Source organism: Dreissena polymorpha, chromosome 11 (genome assembly GCF_020536995.1).
Source record: "Dreissena polymorpha isolate Duluth1 chromosome 11, UMN_Dpol_1.0, whole genome shotgun sequence".
Classification (NCBI taxonomy): Eukaryota; Metazoa; Mollusca; class Bivalvia; order Myida; family Dreissenidae; genus Dreissena; species Dreissena polymorpha.
This window is the reverse complement of record NC_068365.1, coordinates 75,704,796-75,721,662: the sequence shown is the minus strand read 5'-3', so window position 1 is coordinate 75,721,662 and position 16,867 is coordinate 75,704,796. Positions and strand designations below refer to the sequence as shown.

At 34.3% G+C, this 16,867-nt stretch overlaps 1 protein-coding gene across 1 annotated transcript in view; it reads left to right on the top strand.

Annotated features, from left to right (window-relative positions):
- The window catches only part of LOC127850135 (uncharacterized), a 238,930-nt gene that overhangs the window by 23,610 nt on the left and 198,453 nt on the right, over positions 1-16,867 (top strand). The window contains 6 exon segments of the mRNA XM_052382939.1: positions 3,854-3,944; positions 6,874-7,017; positions 7,183-7,303; positions 7,978-8,678; positions 10,881-11,140; positions 11,233-11,376. Coding sequence (XP_052238899.1) covers positions 3,854-3,944; positions 6,874-7,017; positions 7,183-7,303; positions 7,978-8,678; positions 10,881-11,140; positions 11,233-11,376 — 1,461 coding nt within the window.

Genomic DNA, 16,867 nt, shown 5'->3' with positions numbered 1-16,867 from the left:
TAAAATCGGTATTCCACCGAATCCAACAAATTTTCTTTTTTTTATGCTTTTGTTTTCACTGTTTATTTATATTGTAAAATAATTTAATTGGAGAATTTCCCTGCAATAGTGACGTTATTTCGTCGAAACAATAACTTTATTTTATGTATTGAAATGTCCTGAGGCACGACACGGGAGAAAGGTTAACTTTTCAGGGAAAGGGAAACAGCTGTTAATTATTTTTTTGAAAAAGTGGCATAAAAGGAACAGAAAGTGTGTTCATGTAAAGCTAAGATCGTTTGTTATTTCACTTGTGATCATAGAAAAATTATATTTTCACTCGTGGCGAACATATATTTTCTCTGATCAATCGTGAAATAACAAACGATCTTTTACTGACATGAACAAATATCCTCTATGTATTGCTCATGAGGGCACTCAAGGTATGTTTGCGAAATCTTATAAAAACATTGTTACAACTCTAGTAGCCTTAATTATGACTTCATATTTATGAAACGTATTGCGACATTATCTTGACCATATTAAGGCCGAGATGGAGTCTGGGTAACGTGCATCCAAAAGCACTTCTGATCAATATGTTGCAACTTAAGAGGCCACGTGTATGAAGTAATCTTGATCAAATTTAGTCAGAATATTTATCATGACACTATCTAGTGTCAACACTATCTGTTCAACTCTGGTTCGTCAAAAAAAAAATGTAACAAAGATACGATAAAGGTTGTTAATTCTCTAGAGCTCTTAGTTATAATTCAACCTTGATGACTCTTAGAAAATATGTTTATGTAATCAATATCTATCACGTATTTGAATCTTATTAACAAGCGTCCGAAAACTAGGTCACCAATTCAAATCTTAGAAAAACCTTGTTACCAGTTTTGAAGCCACATTCATGACACAATCTTGATTACAATTGGTTACAAGATAAGTATTGATGCAAAAGCATCAAAGGGCGTCGGGAATTTCAGTGTAAAAGGTACTCGATGAAGTTACATCGAACGATTTTTTTTCTACTGTAAATATTAATATATTGGCTGATTATTTTAAACAAAATATAAAAAGATACTGGTAAAAGCATTATCTATGATTTTTATACGCCCGTATAAAATACGGGACGTATTATGTGAAACCCCTTGGCGGGCGGGCGGGCGGCGGGCGGCGGGCGGCGGGCGGAAGGCATCACTTTGTCCGGACTCTAATTCAAATTGTATTCATCCGATCTTCACCAAACTTGGTCAGCAGTTGCATCTAGTTGATATCTAGGCCAAGTTCGAATATGGGTCATGCCAGGTCAAAAACTAGGTCATAGGGTCAATAAGTGCATTTTCAAAGGGGCCACTTTGTCCGGACTCTATTTCAAATTGTATTCATCCGATCTTCACCAAACTTGGTCAGCAGTTGCATCTAGTTGATATATAGGCCAAGTTCGAATATGGGTCATGCCGGGTCAAAAACTAGGTCATAGGGTCAATTAGTGCATTTTCAACGGCGCCACTTTGTCCGGACTCTAATTCAAATTGTATTCATCCGATCTTCACCAAACTTGGTCAGTAGTTGCATCTAGTTGATATCTTTTCTTAGATTTTTTTATACGCCCGTTTTAAAAAAACAGGACGTATAATAGTTTAACCTTGGTTGCGGGCGGCGTCCACAGCAGTGTCCGCTCTCTAATTCAAATAGTTTTCATCCGATCTTCACCAAACTTGGTCAGAAATTTTATCTAGATAATATCTAGGTTAAGTTCGAATATGTGTTATGGGTCAAAAACTAGGTCACAGGGTCACTTAGTGCATTTCAAGCATTTAGCATGGTGTCCGCTCTATAATTGAAGTAGTTTTTATCCGATCATCACCAAACTTGGTCAGAAGTTGTATCTGGACAATATCAAAGTCAAGTTTGAATATGGGTCATGCCCGGTCAAAAACTAGGTCACGGGGTCACTTAGTGCATTTCAAGCATTTAGCATGATTTCCGCTCTGTAATAAAAGTAGTTTTCATCTGATAATCACCATACTTGGTCAGAAGTTGTATCGAGACTATAATCTAGGTCAAGTTCCAATATGGGTCATGCCGGGACAAAAACTAGGTCACAGGTGGACTTAGTGCATTTCAAGCATTTAGCATGGTGTCCACTCTCTAATTGAAGTAGTTTTCATCTGATCTTTACCAAATTCGGTCAGATGTTGTGTCTAGATGATACATGTTTGTAGGTCAAGTTCAAATATAGGTCATGGTAAAGTTATCAAGTTGTCCGAAACCTTCAAACGGGCGTATCTTGTGACAGTTTGGCACTCTTGTGTTTTATAACACCCAAAAAAACATTATCTATGATAATGTGTTATAACTGCCAAATAACCATTATCTATGATTTTGTGTTGTAACCCCCAAATATGTCATAGTTCATATTTTTATTTACATTGGTTTCTTTTTTTACTGGCATCCGTGTGCAGTTTTCATTAATGGAACAGAACTGTGTAGGTTTTTAAAAAATCTGCTTCATCTTGTAAACGTAATTTCATATTTTCTCAACTTCAAGGGGAGATGATTCTTAACTTATTCTTACGTTGCTCATTTAAGATAGGGGTTGAGTACTCATTGATATGAAAACACTGTAAAAGTTTTAATGTGTTTACGAATCCCCCCCCCCCACCCTCTCACACATATATTTCATGGGCAATATAAAAACAAAAAATGGTTACAATAAACAGCATATTTATTTAAACTAAAATGTCTACATCAAAATAAAAAGTTAACATAGAACACAAATAAAATAATTTGATTCTACTGGGGCTCGAACCTTGGGCCTCTCACGTGTGAAGCGAGCGTGTAACCACTACACTACGGAACCGCTTCAAAAATCACCTTCTAACTAAGATATTAATAAGTGACTGTAGTGTAACGGTTATCAATAAAGCAATAAACCGTGTAATCGCTGTCGTCTTGTAAAATTGAAGAAAATACGCGTTAACCAAAACTGGAACAGCAAAAGTCTGCGCTGTTGTTAGAAAAACCACAAAATTAATATATGTTGATTATGTTTTGTTTTTATACAAAACCAGTAAGTTTCACCGGTTCGCGTATTTGCCCAGTCCCTGTGATCTTTTATTATTGCCCAGTCCCTGTAATCAGTTATTAATTAAAAGAATTAGCTTTACATTATTGACAATAAATGTTGTAGTAAATGTTATAGGCACAAATGCAGTACTTATTTACACTAATTTACACACAAAATCATCACTATGCAAGATAATCTGACAACAAAAATATATACATTGATTTGTAAAATAACTTCTCCTATAAGCGATAAAAAAACGTATTACATACGAGTCGCCGCACTTCAGTGCGATGCCAATAATAGTTATCTTGATAATATCTAAGTCTAATTTGAATCTATGCCCAATTACTTAGACACCTGGTAAAATATTAACAAAAACGTGTTACAACTATACAGGCAGCATTATCGATTCAGTATTATTAAAACTTAGTAAGAATTTTTATCTTGAAAATATCTAGTGCGTTTTTGAATGTGAGTCAACTTGATGAGTTAACTTGGGCAACAAAATAAATCAATAGGTCAAGTTAAACAGGTGGATGCCTTGAACTCATGCGAGCGCTTTAGGGCCAGTATACACCTCTTGATAAATGTACTTGTTCCGTACTTACCTCAACTAAAATTTTCAGAAAAAACAACAGCTCTTAAAAATATTTATTCTATACTGTGCGTTCATCAATTCTTGTGTATGTTTTAAACATGTTTTCTTTCTTCCATTATATATATATTGAGAAAAGAAGATTTTCATTGCAGCTGTTGTTAATGAAAACACGTAGATCAATTGTTATCTGTTTTTAATTACAGTCGATTTTAATCAAAGAATCAATACAAAAATGGACGGTCCTGGATGACAATAACTGCGAAATATGTGTGGTTAATGGACAATTGGAAAAAGGTAAGTAATTGATTGCAGTTAGTATTGAATTATTATTCCATGTCTTTGATACAAGTATGAAGAGTGTTTGGTGCTAATTTGTGAATTAATGTTAAATGTCTCTGGTTTTATTGTGCGTCATTTCAAGAACTTGGCATATATAATATAAATAAACAAGGTCGTGGACAAAAATATAATCATGTGATCAAGATGGACCTCATGGGAAGCAATATCGTTTGGCTAGTTATCGAACTTGATTTCCTTTCTATGCAACATATCCGTGATATGTGGTGAATAGTATGTTAGAAAACCTGAAACGGCAATTGTTCGCATTTATTATAAGAAGAGACAAGAACTCTGACATTCCTGTCGCGATTGTGTTGGTATTAAGAGTTTACCACAATTTTATGTCAACAAAAATTTCAATTAACATTTATGTAAAAACGATTAAAATATTACGAGTTACATCTCTAATGTTTCCACTCTACAAGCTACATTCATGACTGAATCTTGATTTAACTTGGTCATAATATTTTTTCTTGACAATATCTACGTTAAAATCCAATCTAGGTCAAAAAGTTCAAAATCTTTATATTGACATTTACCGGTACTATGCTGAGTTTGAATCTAGACCACGTGCGTCCAAAAACTATGTCAACAGATCAAATCTTAGAAAAAGTGTGTAGCCTTTCTAAAAGGCAGCATGTACTATTCAATATTGATTAAACTTGATCAGTGTATTTATCTTTGCACTACCTAGGTTCTATTTGAATATAGGTCACGTGCATTAAAAGGTCATCATGTCAAATTGTATGAAACCCATGTTACCACTAAAGAGGTCACATTCATAAATAAATTGTTATAAAACTTGACCAGATTGTTAATCTTGACAATATATGGGCCGAGTACGAATCTAAGCCACCTGCGTCCAAACAATGGTCATCAGGTCGTATCTAAGGAAAGCTGTATTATAACTCTAGAAGCAGCATATATAGCTCTTGACTCAATCTTGATGTTACGTTGTAAGAATGTTTATCAGGACAATATCTAGGACTATTTCAAACTGGGTCGCGTGTGTCCAAAACCTAGGTCAAATGTAAGAAAACAAATCTGAAACGATGTTAAAACGATTTTGTTGACAAAAGCTAGGCCGAGCTCAAATATAGACTCCGTACGTTTCAAAACTGTCTGACAAGGTCACCTGGTAAAATCGTAGATTTTTTTTTAACTCTAGAGCCAAATGTCAATCTTGCTGAAACTTGATCAAACTGTGTTTTTTTTCTCATAAAATCTAGGCCCAGTTTGAATATCATGTTCATCAAAACAATACTAGGCCAACAGGTCAAATCCTAGAACATTCTTGTTACGACAATAGAGTTCATATATATTTCTGCATGTTTATCTTGACAATGTCAATGTCTGGTTCTAATCTGGGACAGATTTTACTAAGACTAGTTCACCATGTCAAATCTAAGGAAAAACTTGATGCCATATTTATGACTCAATATTAATGAAACTTTACCATAATGTATTTTAACATTGTTTAACATAAGTTGAAATCTGGGCCACTAGCATTAAGAAATTATATTGTCACTTTGCGGGCAACAGTTATGACTCAAGCTTGATTAAACTTGGACGTCCGAAACATTGTCCAGAGCATAACTCCAAATCTATTCAATGGATTTACTTTAAACTTAGAATATAAACAGATGGCAACTTGAAGAATTGAAGTGATCAAGAACCATTACTCTGTCTACCTTAGTTTTTGAATTATCTCCCTTTATATAATTTCAAAGTAAATTTTTTTCCGCAGCATAACTCTAAATCTACTGAGGAGATTTACTTGAAACTTGAAATATAAACAGATGACAAGTAGGAGAAGTGCAGTGACTAATAACCATAACTCTATCTACCTTAGTTTTTAATTATCCCCTTTATTTAATTTCAAAGTAAATATTTGTCCGGGGCATAACTCTAAATCTACTGAAAGGATTTACTTGAAACTTGAAATAAAACAGTAGGAAAAGTGCAATGAAGAAAAAAACATAACTCTTGCTGCCTTAGTTTTTGAATTTCCTCACTTTATTAAATTTTAAAGTATTTTTTTTCCGGAGCATAACTCTAAATCTACTGAAGGAATTTACTTGAAACTAGAAATATAGACAGATTGCAACTAGAAGAAGTGCAGTGAACATGAACCGTAACTCTTTCGGTCGTACTTTTTGAATTACATGTATATCTCTTTATTTTATGATTTTATTGTTTTATTTATATTTTATTTATTTATAATTTTAAATTATATTAAATTAGTTTCATAGTAAATATTTTAGCTTTTCAATTTTTAATATCTCCCTTTATCTATTTTTACAATAATATTTAAATTTGAACACTGAAGTCTTCACTGTAAAATGAATAGATAAGTTTAAGGAAAAATACAGTGATCAAGAACAGTAACTGTTTATAGTCTTTTTTTTTTAATTGCTTCCCTTTCTTTCATTTCCATAAATTTTAATATCTACAGCATAACTCCAACACTATATAACTAATTGATCCTTGCAACATAAATAGATGACACAGGTGCCATGTTTTACAAATATTATTCTACTCTCTAAAACAAATGTCATACAAGATAACACATTTCGCCGGGGATTTGGCACTACTGTGACAAGCTGTTGTATTATTTGGTATGCTTTTGTTTTCATTTTAAACACGTTTCATTGTTGAAACAAGGTTTAATAATATATTGCGTCGACAACTTTAAAATGTTTCAATATATAATGATTACCGTTAATATTCAATACAATTTTTCAGTTTTTAAACTGAAACGGCATAACACAAATATAAGTTTTGTGGTCGAGATAAAAAAATTGATTGCTTCCAAAATGTACAGGTGTCCGTTATTTTACAGCGTAATCACATTGTCAGTAGACGTTCTAATATTGTATTTCAGAAAATCTTTCCTTTCGCCGAGTATCAGAAATAAATCATTCTAACTGCACAACAAAAATCAAAATATGTTGTGCCTGCATGAGGAATTCGTACGTAAATCCAGTCAAGTGTCAGGCGTGCGATAACGAGATAAAATCTATCATAGGTAAATTCAAAATTCAACACACCTTCTTTGCTTCTGTGTACCATGTATTTGATATGATTAACATATTGGTTATTATTCTGTAAACATTAACATTATTATATTATTAAATACAATATTTTAACTGTATATTGATTTGAAATTCATCGCTTAACTACACTAATTTAGGAGATGGATGGGGTGCCATTTTAATAGCTGGATTCGACGAAGACAACAATCCGTTTCGAAATGATGTGAAGATGTTTGCACATACTATATCATCGAAAGTTCTTCCATCGATGTGTGTAAGGTAAAGTCCCTTTTCTTATCAATATAAAGCATTATGTTCATTAAAAACATAATCATGCTTTGTTTATAATTTGATAAAAATGAAACATATGTCATTATTTACATATTCTAAAAGCAAAGAAGCTCCGTGTTAGTTTTAATTAATGTAAAGCCACAAATAACCTACCTTAACGTGTTTCAAATAAAAAGTATTAATAAAAAATATACATGCTGTCTGAAAAGATTGGCGTAAATAATTTGATAAAAAATATAAAATAAATGTAAATGATGTAGTGCATCAAAGCATTTTTAGGAACAATAGAAGCTCAATATTTAACATAATGTAAGCATTTGCGGTTGTTGATTATGCCTTCATTTGAAAAAAGTGGCATATAACAGTTGCACTATCTGTGTATCTTTGCGTCAATGTGACCATCCTGCTCTCGATGTCCTTCAGGAAAGTATTGTCTCAGACAGAAATTTGCAATAATTTAAGATTATTTGCAGTAAATGTAAACCACCATAAGACAATTTATTATGTATAACAGCCGTCTCCTTGCATCATCTGTCAAGGTCACTACGGGTCACTACATAAGAGCCAATTCATAAAAATATTGAACTGTTATATCTTCACTATACCACCTTTCCCATCCAACTTTGATTGGTGCATACTCAAATGCCATGTTATATTTCTAGCACTGTAATCACAATTGATTCGGCAACGCAAGCAACAGAACCTGTGTCAGTCCGGATTGATGAAGCATTTAAGACGATTATGAGACACAATCTTCACACGTTGGTGTTTCTCTACTCAGGTCACCACGGCAAAGACGGATTTAAAGTTGGCATAAATGAATATGTCAGCATGCAACACATTAACAAAAAAATACAAGAATGTACACATGTTAAAATAGTCATAGCTTTCATGGACTGTTGCCAGCCAGAAAGAATCAGAGTAAAAGAAGAAGAACAACGTCTCATTCAATTCAACGCAACTGCGAGTACGGATGCGGCCATATCTTTACGAAACGAAGGAAGTCCTTTTACGAAGTTGTTGGTACAGGCTTTCACGATGAAAGCTTCAGGTGGCAAATGTGCTTTGCCGCATTGTGAATGTCGCATAGATGGACCCTTTATAACAATCGATTCATTATCGCATTACATTGAGATACACAGACAAAACGGACTTCTGCGTGGCATGGAACCTGAAAAAAGCTTGATCAATATTAATTGGCAAAATGAATGCCTTGCCTACAATTACGCATACAAAGTGGCATTTCGTTTCGACATTGTACTTCCTGAACCGTTTACGTCAAAACACACATTTGAGGTTTTGGCAACAACTGTGAAGGACTTTGATGCCCTGATACAAACGATCCTATTTCCCAGATTTGCTGGTAGGAGAAGATTTACTGTTGATTTAATTTAAAGTTTAATAGTAAAGAAAATAGAACTCATGTATTTCTATTGTATGATCTCTTGCTGAATCAAAATGTAATGGCCAGGCCGATTGCTTATAAAATCATAAGTCTGTTTTCAGTTAAAATAGCTTAAGCCATTTGTTAATGCAGTTTTATTCCTAAAATCTGATGCTGTTGCATAAAATAGCATTTATACTATTTATTTCAAATCAAATGTTAATGAAAAGCTCATTTCAATGTTTGTTAACTGCATTGCAATTTTGCTGAAGTAAATCCTGTTAAAGAACATTTGAGAAGTCGGGGTCAGAAATTAAAAATTTGTAATTTAAAAACGAAACAAACGGACAATAAATGTTGCTTCTTTATCAACAATTGTTTAATTGTTCCTTTAATGATTATATAGTGATTAATGCAATAGTGCTGGATTGAATAGATAACCGCTGATCATGTGGAGTAATTGACGATATTGTTCTATGAATGTGATTTTGATTTATGCAAGCTTGTATTTTCTTGGCGAAATGAATTTTCAGTTTTAAAATTAATGTTCATATAAGTTTCGTTACATAATCTCACATTTGCGTTCAAGATCCGTGTATTATCTATTCCTGTGTAACCATTGATTTATTTTTTAAATAATAAAAGTAGAATCATGTACAATAACAATGATGAAGTTTCAATATAATTAGCAAATACACATGTATTTATATCCATTATATACATGTATAAATCAAATAGTTATCTTTTTTGCCAGTGTTATTGTACCTACAAAATCAATTGAAGTTACCTGTACTGTATCATATTGCCATAATTAAAGTAATGGTAGTTTCTCTTTAGATTCGACGTAAATTAAAGTTCCATGTATGCCTTTATTATGCCCCCCTTCGAAGAAGGGGGTATATTGCTTTGCACATGTCGGTCAGTTGGTCTGTCGGTCGGTCCGTCCACCAGGTGGTTTCCGGATGATAACTCAAGAACCCTTGGGCCTAGGATCATGAAACTTCATAGGTACATTGATTATGACTCGCAGATGACCCCTATTGATTTTCAGGTCACTAGGTCAAAGGTCAAGGTCACGGTGATCCGAAATAGTAAAATAGTTTCCGGATGTTAACTCAAGAACGCTTAGGCCTAGGATCATGAAACATAGTAGGTAGATTGATCATGACTCGCTGATGACCCCTATTGATTTTCAGGTCACTAGGTCAAAGGTCAAGGTCACGGTGACCCGAAATAGTAAAATGGTTTCCGGATGATAACTCAAGAACGCTTATGCCTAGGATCATGAAACTTAGTAGGTAGATTGATCATTACTCGCAGATGACCCCTATAGATTCTCAGGTCACAAGGTCAAAGGTTAAGGTCACGGTGACCCGAAATAGTAAAATGGTTTCCGGATGATAACTCAAGAACGCTTATGCCTAGGATCATGAAACTTCATAGGTACATTGATCATAACTGGCAGATAACCCCTATTGATTTTCAGGTCACTAGGTCAAAGGTCCAGGTCACGGTGACCCGAAATAGTAAAATGGTTTCCCTATGATAACTCAAGAACGCTTATGGCTAGGATCATGAAACTTCATAGGTACATTGATCATGACTCGAAGATGACCCCTATTGATTTTCAGGTCACTAGGTCAAAGGTCAAGGTCACTTTGACAAAAAACATATTCACACAATGGCTGTCACTACAACTGAGAGCCCATATGGGGGGCATGCATGTTTTACAAACAGCCCTTGTTTATTATTAAATTTTACGTTATCCTTGAGTGTTTAAATGTATGTTTCTTAATTAATGTTATGAAACATGTTACATTGTTGAAAGCATTTTTATATTCAAACTCAATCATTCATGCGATTATTTACATGTAAGCGCGGTTTATTACTTGTCGATAATTGTGTGTGTGTGTGTGTTTTAGCGAGTATCCCTACCTGAAATTTGTATTCACGTTACAATGATGGGATATGCGTCGAGGTTTATCACATATACAGAACACATACACGCAAAGTGAATAAATTCCAAACACAGCCTTTGTTTAAGAAACAAGCGTATTTTATGGTGAATTCACAAATACCACTTCTTATTTCTGTGTGATCAAGCGTGTATAAAACTTTGCAATTTACATTAAAATGTTAACGCTTATAGTAGTCATACAAGTTAAATTTCAATCATTGCAGACTTATTGGGAAAACAACTGAATGTGCATCAAAAGTCAATGTCACATGCAGACAAGAATGCCCATTGCTTGTGCATTGTTTATGATACGGGTCCCAAATGTTGTGAAGAGGTAGACAACATAGAAAAACTTTTGCTTGCTTGGAACTCGAAGCGTTTGTTGTGCTGCAAGCTACGATTCTCTCTGACAGGCAATTGTCATAAACCGTCCGGTTTTTTCTTGAAAAATGGTACACCTGTCAAGGATTGCATTCATGAAAAGGTAATATATTATGATGTATTAAATTAGGTTAAAGACCATGAATGCTTGATTATTATTGTCAATTACAAACAAAATGTTTGTGTGTTTTCCAGAACGAATTTGAGTTGACAGAATTGGAGAGTTTCATTAAGGATTTACAAGATAAAAGGAATAAGTGCGACACTGACACAAAACAAGCGTTAACAGTTTTCATTTCAAACATGTCTTCATTTATTCATGGCTGCAAATGGAACAAGGTATATCAATAAGTGTCACCAAATTGCTGTATGCACTTATTTCTTCCATGAACCATGTCCATTCCTATGAACCGGTTTGCTTAAAAATGTGGCATTCAGAGATGCATGAAGAAACAGATATGTCAACAGCTGTGTATATTTTATCCGTTTCGCACTTCGTTTACTAATGTTATTTAGCTTACATCATTCCCATCCATTGAGAAACAGCTGAGAATATTAAAAAGAGCAATTAAAAAATTAAACATGTCAAGTGGCCTTTAAAACATCTCATTAAATGGTTCTTAGGAATAGTTATTAGTGAGTGATTAAAGAACTTTGAACATATTGAAAATCTTCTTTGTAAAAAAACCATTTTTTTGGATATTATTGATTAATAATTTAATAGGTCTTAAGTACATGTGAATATGTTGGAGTTGTAATGCCTCGATTTCTTTAACCGCTACCATCTTTACGTTGGCCGTTTTAGGTAGAAGCCATTTTTCTTCGTATTACTTCTGCACATGTTAAACATTATAACGTAATTAACTTTCAGTTCCTTAGAATTAGGTATTGTCAGAAACCATAACTGAGTGAATGTCAATATAAGCCGAATTTATATTAATATATATGTTACGGATTTGCAGAGTGAGATATTGCATTTGTATGATACTATTGTGTTTCTTTCAGTTGAAGCATCAAAGAATACAACTTCGCTTCATTGATCTCTTTGATGAATGTACAATCTGCGTGGTTCATCTTGTGCTGGTCAATCCAGGTAAATTCTACATGACTTGTGCTTTTTTAAAGCTGCCCGCCACATATAACCAACATTAAACATAGCAAAAATACCAATTAAATCGAGTTTGTTAAAATAACATTGTCAATGCATTGTCTAAACACTTCAAGGTTTTTGTTTGAACGCTGTATTCTACAGAGGTTTGGAACTCTTTGATTGTTTCGAAAATACCACGCGGTCGTAATTTACCAATCAATTTCACTGTAGGAGTCAAAAAGTTACATACATAACGTTCAAAATTACAAGTGTTTTAACTAGTGTCTCGGTTAGAGCATTTGACTCCCAGGAAGTAAAGTCTGTTCAATCCCAAAATTCAGCCAAATTTATTGTCAATATTTTTATTTCAAATACATTTCAAGTTATACAGAGCTCCATAAATAAACGTAAATCAACAAAATTGTTTAGTATCCTTTAGCAATCCAATGTGGCACAAGGGGCCTACACAATGCATCTTACAATATACCTGAACGTCTGAGTCTATAGTGAAAATGGTTGTTCTTAAAAGTCGTTAAATTCGATATTATTTGTATTGTTATTAATATACTCACTTTTTAGCCATCCTTTATTGAATCTAATTGATGAATATCATATTCTTTGATTTTAAACGAGTATTTATGACTTTGTATATTTAACTCTCTAGCTTGGTTTTAATTCTATAAACAAATATGCAACACATCTACGTTATCTAGATGTTTAAGAAATATCCAGCTGCTGCATTTGTCCACCTTTCAAGACTAAAAAAGAGGTCAAATTCTTAAGTTTATTTGTTTTGAGAATGTGCAAAAAATAGTTAAACAAGATTTAAAATCGATATTGATAAAAATATGCTACAATTCATACATGTCTTATAGAAATATTGATATCGCATGGTAAAAAGTATGAAGATTCATTTGAGTTGAATGCGCTAGTTTTCTTTATATTGTTCTGCATTTTATAGTGAAAAAAACAATAAAGCCAGTCCTTTAAGTTTTACTGTGTAGACGATATTCTTACTTGACTATAACATTGTTTATGTTTTTTTTCGTTTTGTTTTGACATATTTGTTTTGCGTCTCACTGTTTGGTGATTGGTTCCTTTCCATAAAAAAGGACCGCAATCTGTAAAATGATCTGGAACTCTATATGCTGCTTTAATTTTTATTTTATTAAAATGTCATTTACTGTAAATTTAATGAATATATAAAGCTATATTTTGGAACGTTATCTTGCTATAAAACGTATACCCAGAGAACCAACCATGGGAAAACAAGTAGTATTTAATATGTCAGCCATGGGGAGAGAAGAAGCACTCAGTATATCAGCATTTAGCGTTTTAGTAAAAGTTATAGAGCAACATTTACTTAAAAACCTTTAGTGTAAAATGTGTTTAGTTATTACGTACACAATGGTATGTCTTGACTGACGTAGAATACATAGATACCAACTGAACTCATTATTGTTTATTGTCCTTTGCTTTATACAGTGAGTTTCCAATACGCTTTCTGTGCAATTCATACTTTTTATTTAGAGTTTGGAAATGATTTTCTTGTAGTTACATTTGACGAGTGTGGTTGATAGACAAACTAACCAACCATCTCTCTGATGCATGCTTGTCAAAGGTCAAGGTCATGGTGACCCAAAATAGTAAAATGGTTTTTGAATGATAACTCAAGAACCCATACGCCTAGGATCATGAAACTTCATGGGTAGATTGATCATGACTCGCAGAAGACCCCTATTGATTTTGAGGTCACAAGGTCAAAGGTCAAGGTCACGGTGACCCGAAATAGTAAAATGATTTTTGGATGATAACTCAAGAACGCTTTGGCCTAGGATCATGACACTTCATAGGTACATTGATCGTGACTCGCAGATGAACCCTATTGATTTTCAGGTCGCTTGGTCAAAGGTCAAGGTCACAGTGATAAAAAACGTATTCACACAATGGCTGCCACTACAACGGACAGCCCATATGGGGGGCATGCATGTTTTACAAACAGCCCTTGTTTATTACCAATTAAATTGAAATGGTCATTGTATATTCTTTTTATAAGGTAATTGGCTCGAACTGTAAGCTATGATAGTACGAGCTACACAGGTCTTTGTTTAAACAAGCAAATAACGCAGACAATAAAAATAAAGTGCGCATATGTATTTAACACTAATAGGAAACGCATTCACCCAATGTTTGTATATATTGCAAATAGTTGACACTACGTGTAAATATAAGCTAGCATTGGATCAGTTTTTTCCTTGACTGTTTGCTTGTAATATATAAAATACTCGTGATTAAGAGTCTTTGTTGTAAAATATATATACTTATCCAACATTAGTTGGAAAAACACACACGCACACAATCTTTTGAAATAGTCGTTTGGTGCGCAAATAAAATAAACTTTTTTAATTTCGGCAATTTTTAGGTGTGGCAAATCCGACAAAATATCTGATCAATTTGTTTAGACCTGAGTGAGTCAGAATTAAACTCGACATGGCTCGCGCTTACATATTTTAAGCCTCGCATTACAAGAGCACTACAGTATACATTATAATGAGCATATCAGAGGCTTCTATTTGGAATAATAAACTATGAATATTAGAGGTTTTTGATAACGCTCAGCAAGCCTCGTGTGTATCTGTTTCTAGGACTCGCATGATAATCTTTATGATCCACGCTCTGAGAAAACCGGGTTCAACGTATGCGCGTAAAATATAGTCCCAGATTAGTTTGCGCAGTCCACACAGGCCTCTCAGGGACGAAACTGTCCCCTGTTATTGTTTATTTTTCGTTTACAACAAATCTCTTCCTAGCAAAAATACAGTTTATTTGGAAAGTGAAGTCCCTGATTAGCCTGTGCGGACTGCACACGTTAATCTGGGAGACACTTTACGCACATGCATTGTTCTGAGAGCGAGGCTCAATTATCCAACTTGTTCGAGCAGATACCTCACCTGCGTCGTATCAGACTCCACCGGGACCCCCGAATGTCGCCGCTCAGGGCTCAGCAGACAGTCACGGTTCGTTGCTGTAGGGCTGAGGCCCTGATTTATATATATGATCTTACGACACATTTAAGTAGCGACCGAATTTTTAGGTCACGGTTCAATAAACAAATACAAAATGTGGTTTAAAATATCCAAATATTTAGGACATGTGAAAGATTGTGAATAAATGATAATAATAATCTGACATTAACTTATCACTGGGGTTAGTTCTTTTCAATTATACTTTGAAAACAAAGTAACTTAAATTTGTCGTACGAAATTCAAGAAAATGTTAGTAAGTGTCGTTCATGGTAATCATGTTTAAAAGATTGCCAGAGGCGAGGCCATTTTGTTGTTAGAAATTAATTAAAGAATATTTGTTTAACAATCGCAAAGTCAACTCAATGTCCTGATCTTTCTGCGTAAGCGAAAATGTTATCTCTATATAATATAGTATTACGATGGTGCGTTTTGTGTATACGGCACTATTTTAAATTACGTCATCAAAAAGGCCCTCAAAGGATGTCATAACACATTTACAAATAAATATAATGGTACTTAGAAAACGACAAAAGAAATATATAACACATTCTTTAAATGCATATAATATTATTTCTTGTGTTGATATAGAGGACCGCATCACGTTCCACAGTCCTCAGGTTTTCCCACCCCTCGATCCAATGGGCAACAAGGTAAAGATATCCCCTTCATCAAAAAATCTAAACGATAAGGTTTCCAAGGTAATAACCAAATAATCTCGTCGTCATTGAATCCCAAGTCAGCACTTTGTTAATATATTTTTGCGTGTGCCTTGTTGTTGCTGTTTCTGATTTTTTTTCAAGCATTTATCTAATAGACATCTTACCGGTACAAATGAACAAAACTACTTTTTAATCAATGTCCAATTAAAGACTCAAGTTATATATTTGAAATTAAAGGGGCCTTTTCACAGATTTTGGCATGTATTGAAGTTTTTCATTAAATGCTTTATATTGATAAATTTAAACATTTGCCCTAAAAATCTTCAGTAAAAAAACAAGAATACAATAAACAAGGAAAAAGAGTAACCCTCAATAGGGCTCGAACCACTGACCCCAGGGGGCCTGGAGTAAAAAGCATCCCGCTTAGACCACTCGACCATCCGTGCTCATGCTATGTGCGAATGTATTTTTATGCCCCCCTTCGAAGAAGAGGGGGTATATTGCTTTGCTCATGTCAGTCGGTCGGAAGGTCGGTCGGTCGGTCCGTTCGTCCACCAGGTGGTTGTCAGACGATAACTCAACGCTTGGGCCTAGGATCATGAAACTTCATAGGTACATTGATCATGATTTGATTTTGAGGTCACAAGGTCAAAGGTCAAGGTCACGGCGACCGGAAATAGTTAAATGGTTTCCGGATGATGACTCAAGAACGCATAAGCCTAGGATCATGAAACTTCATGGGTTGATTGATCATGACTCGCAGATGACCCCTATTGATTTTGAGGACACTAGGTCAAAGGTCAAGGTCACGGTGACCCGAAATAGTAAAATGGTTTCCGGATGATAACTCAAGAACGCATACGCCTAGGATCATGAAACTTCATGGGTGGATTGATCATGACTCGCAGATGACCCCTATTGATTTTGAGGTCACTAGGTCAAAGGTCAAGGTCACGGTGATCCGAAATAGTAAAATGATTTTCGGATAATTCAAGAACGCATATGCCTAGGATCATGAAACTTTATAGGTAGATTGATCATGACTCGCAGATGAT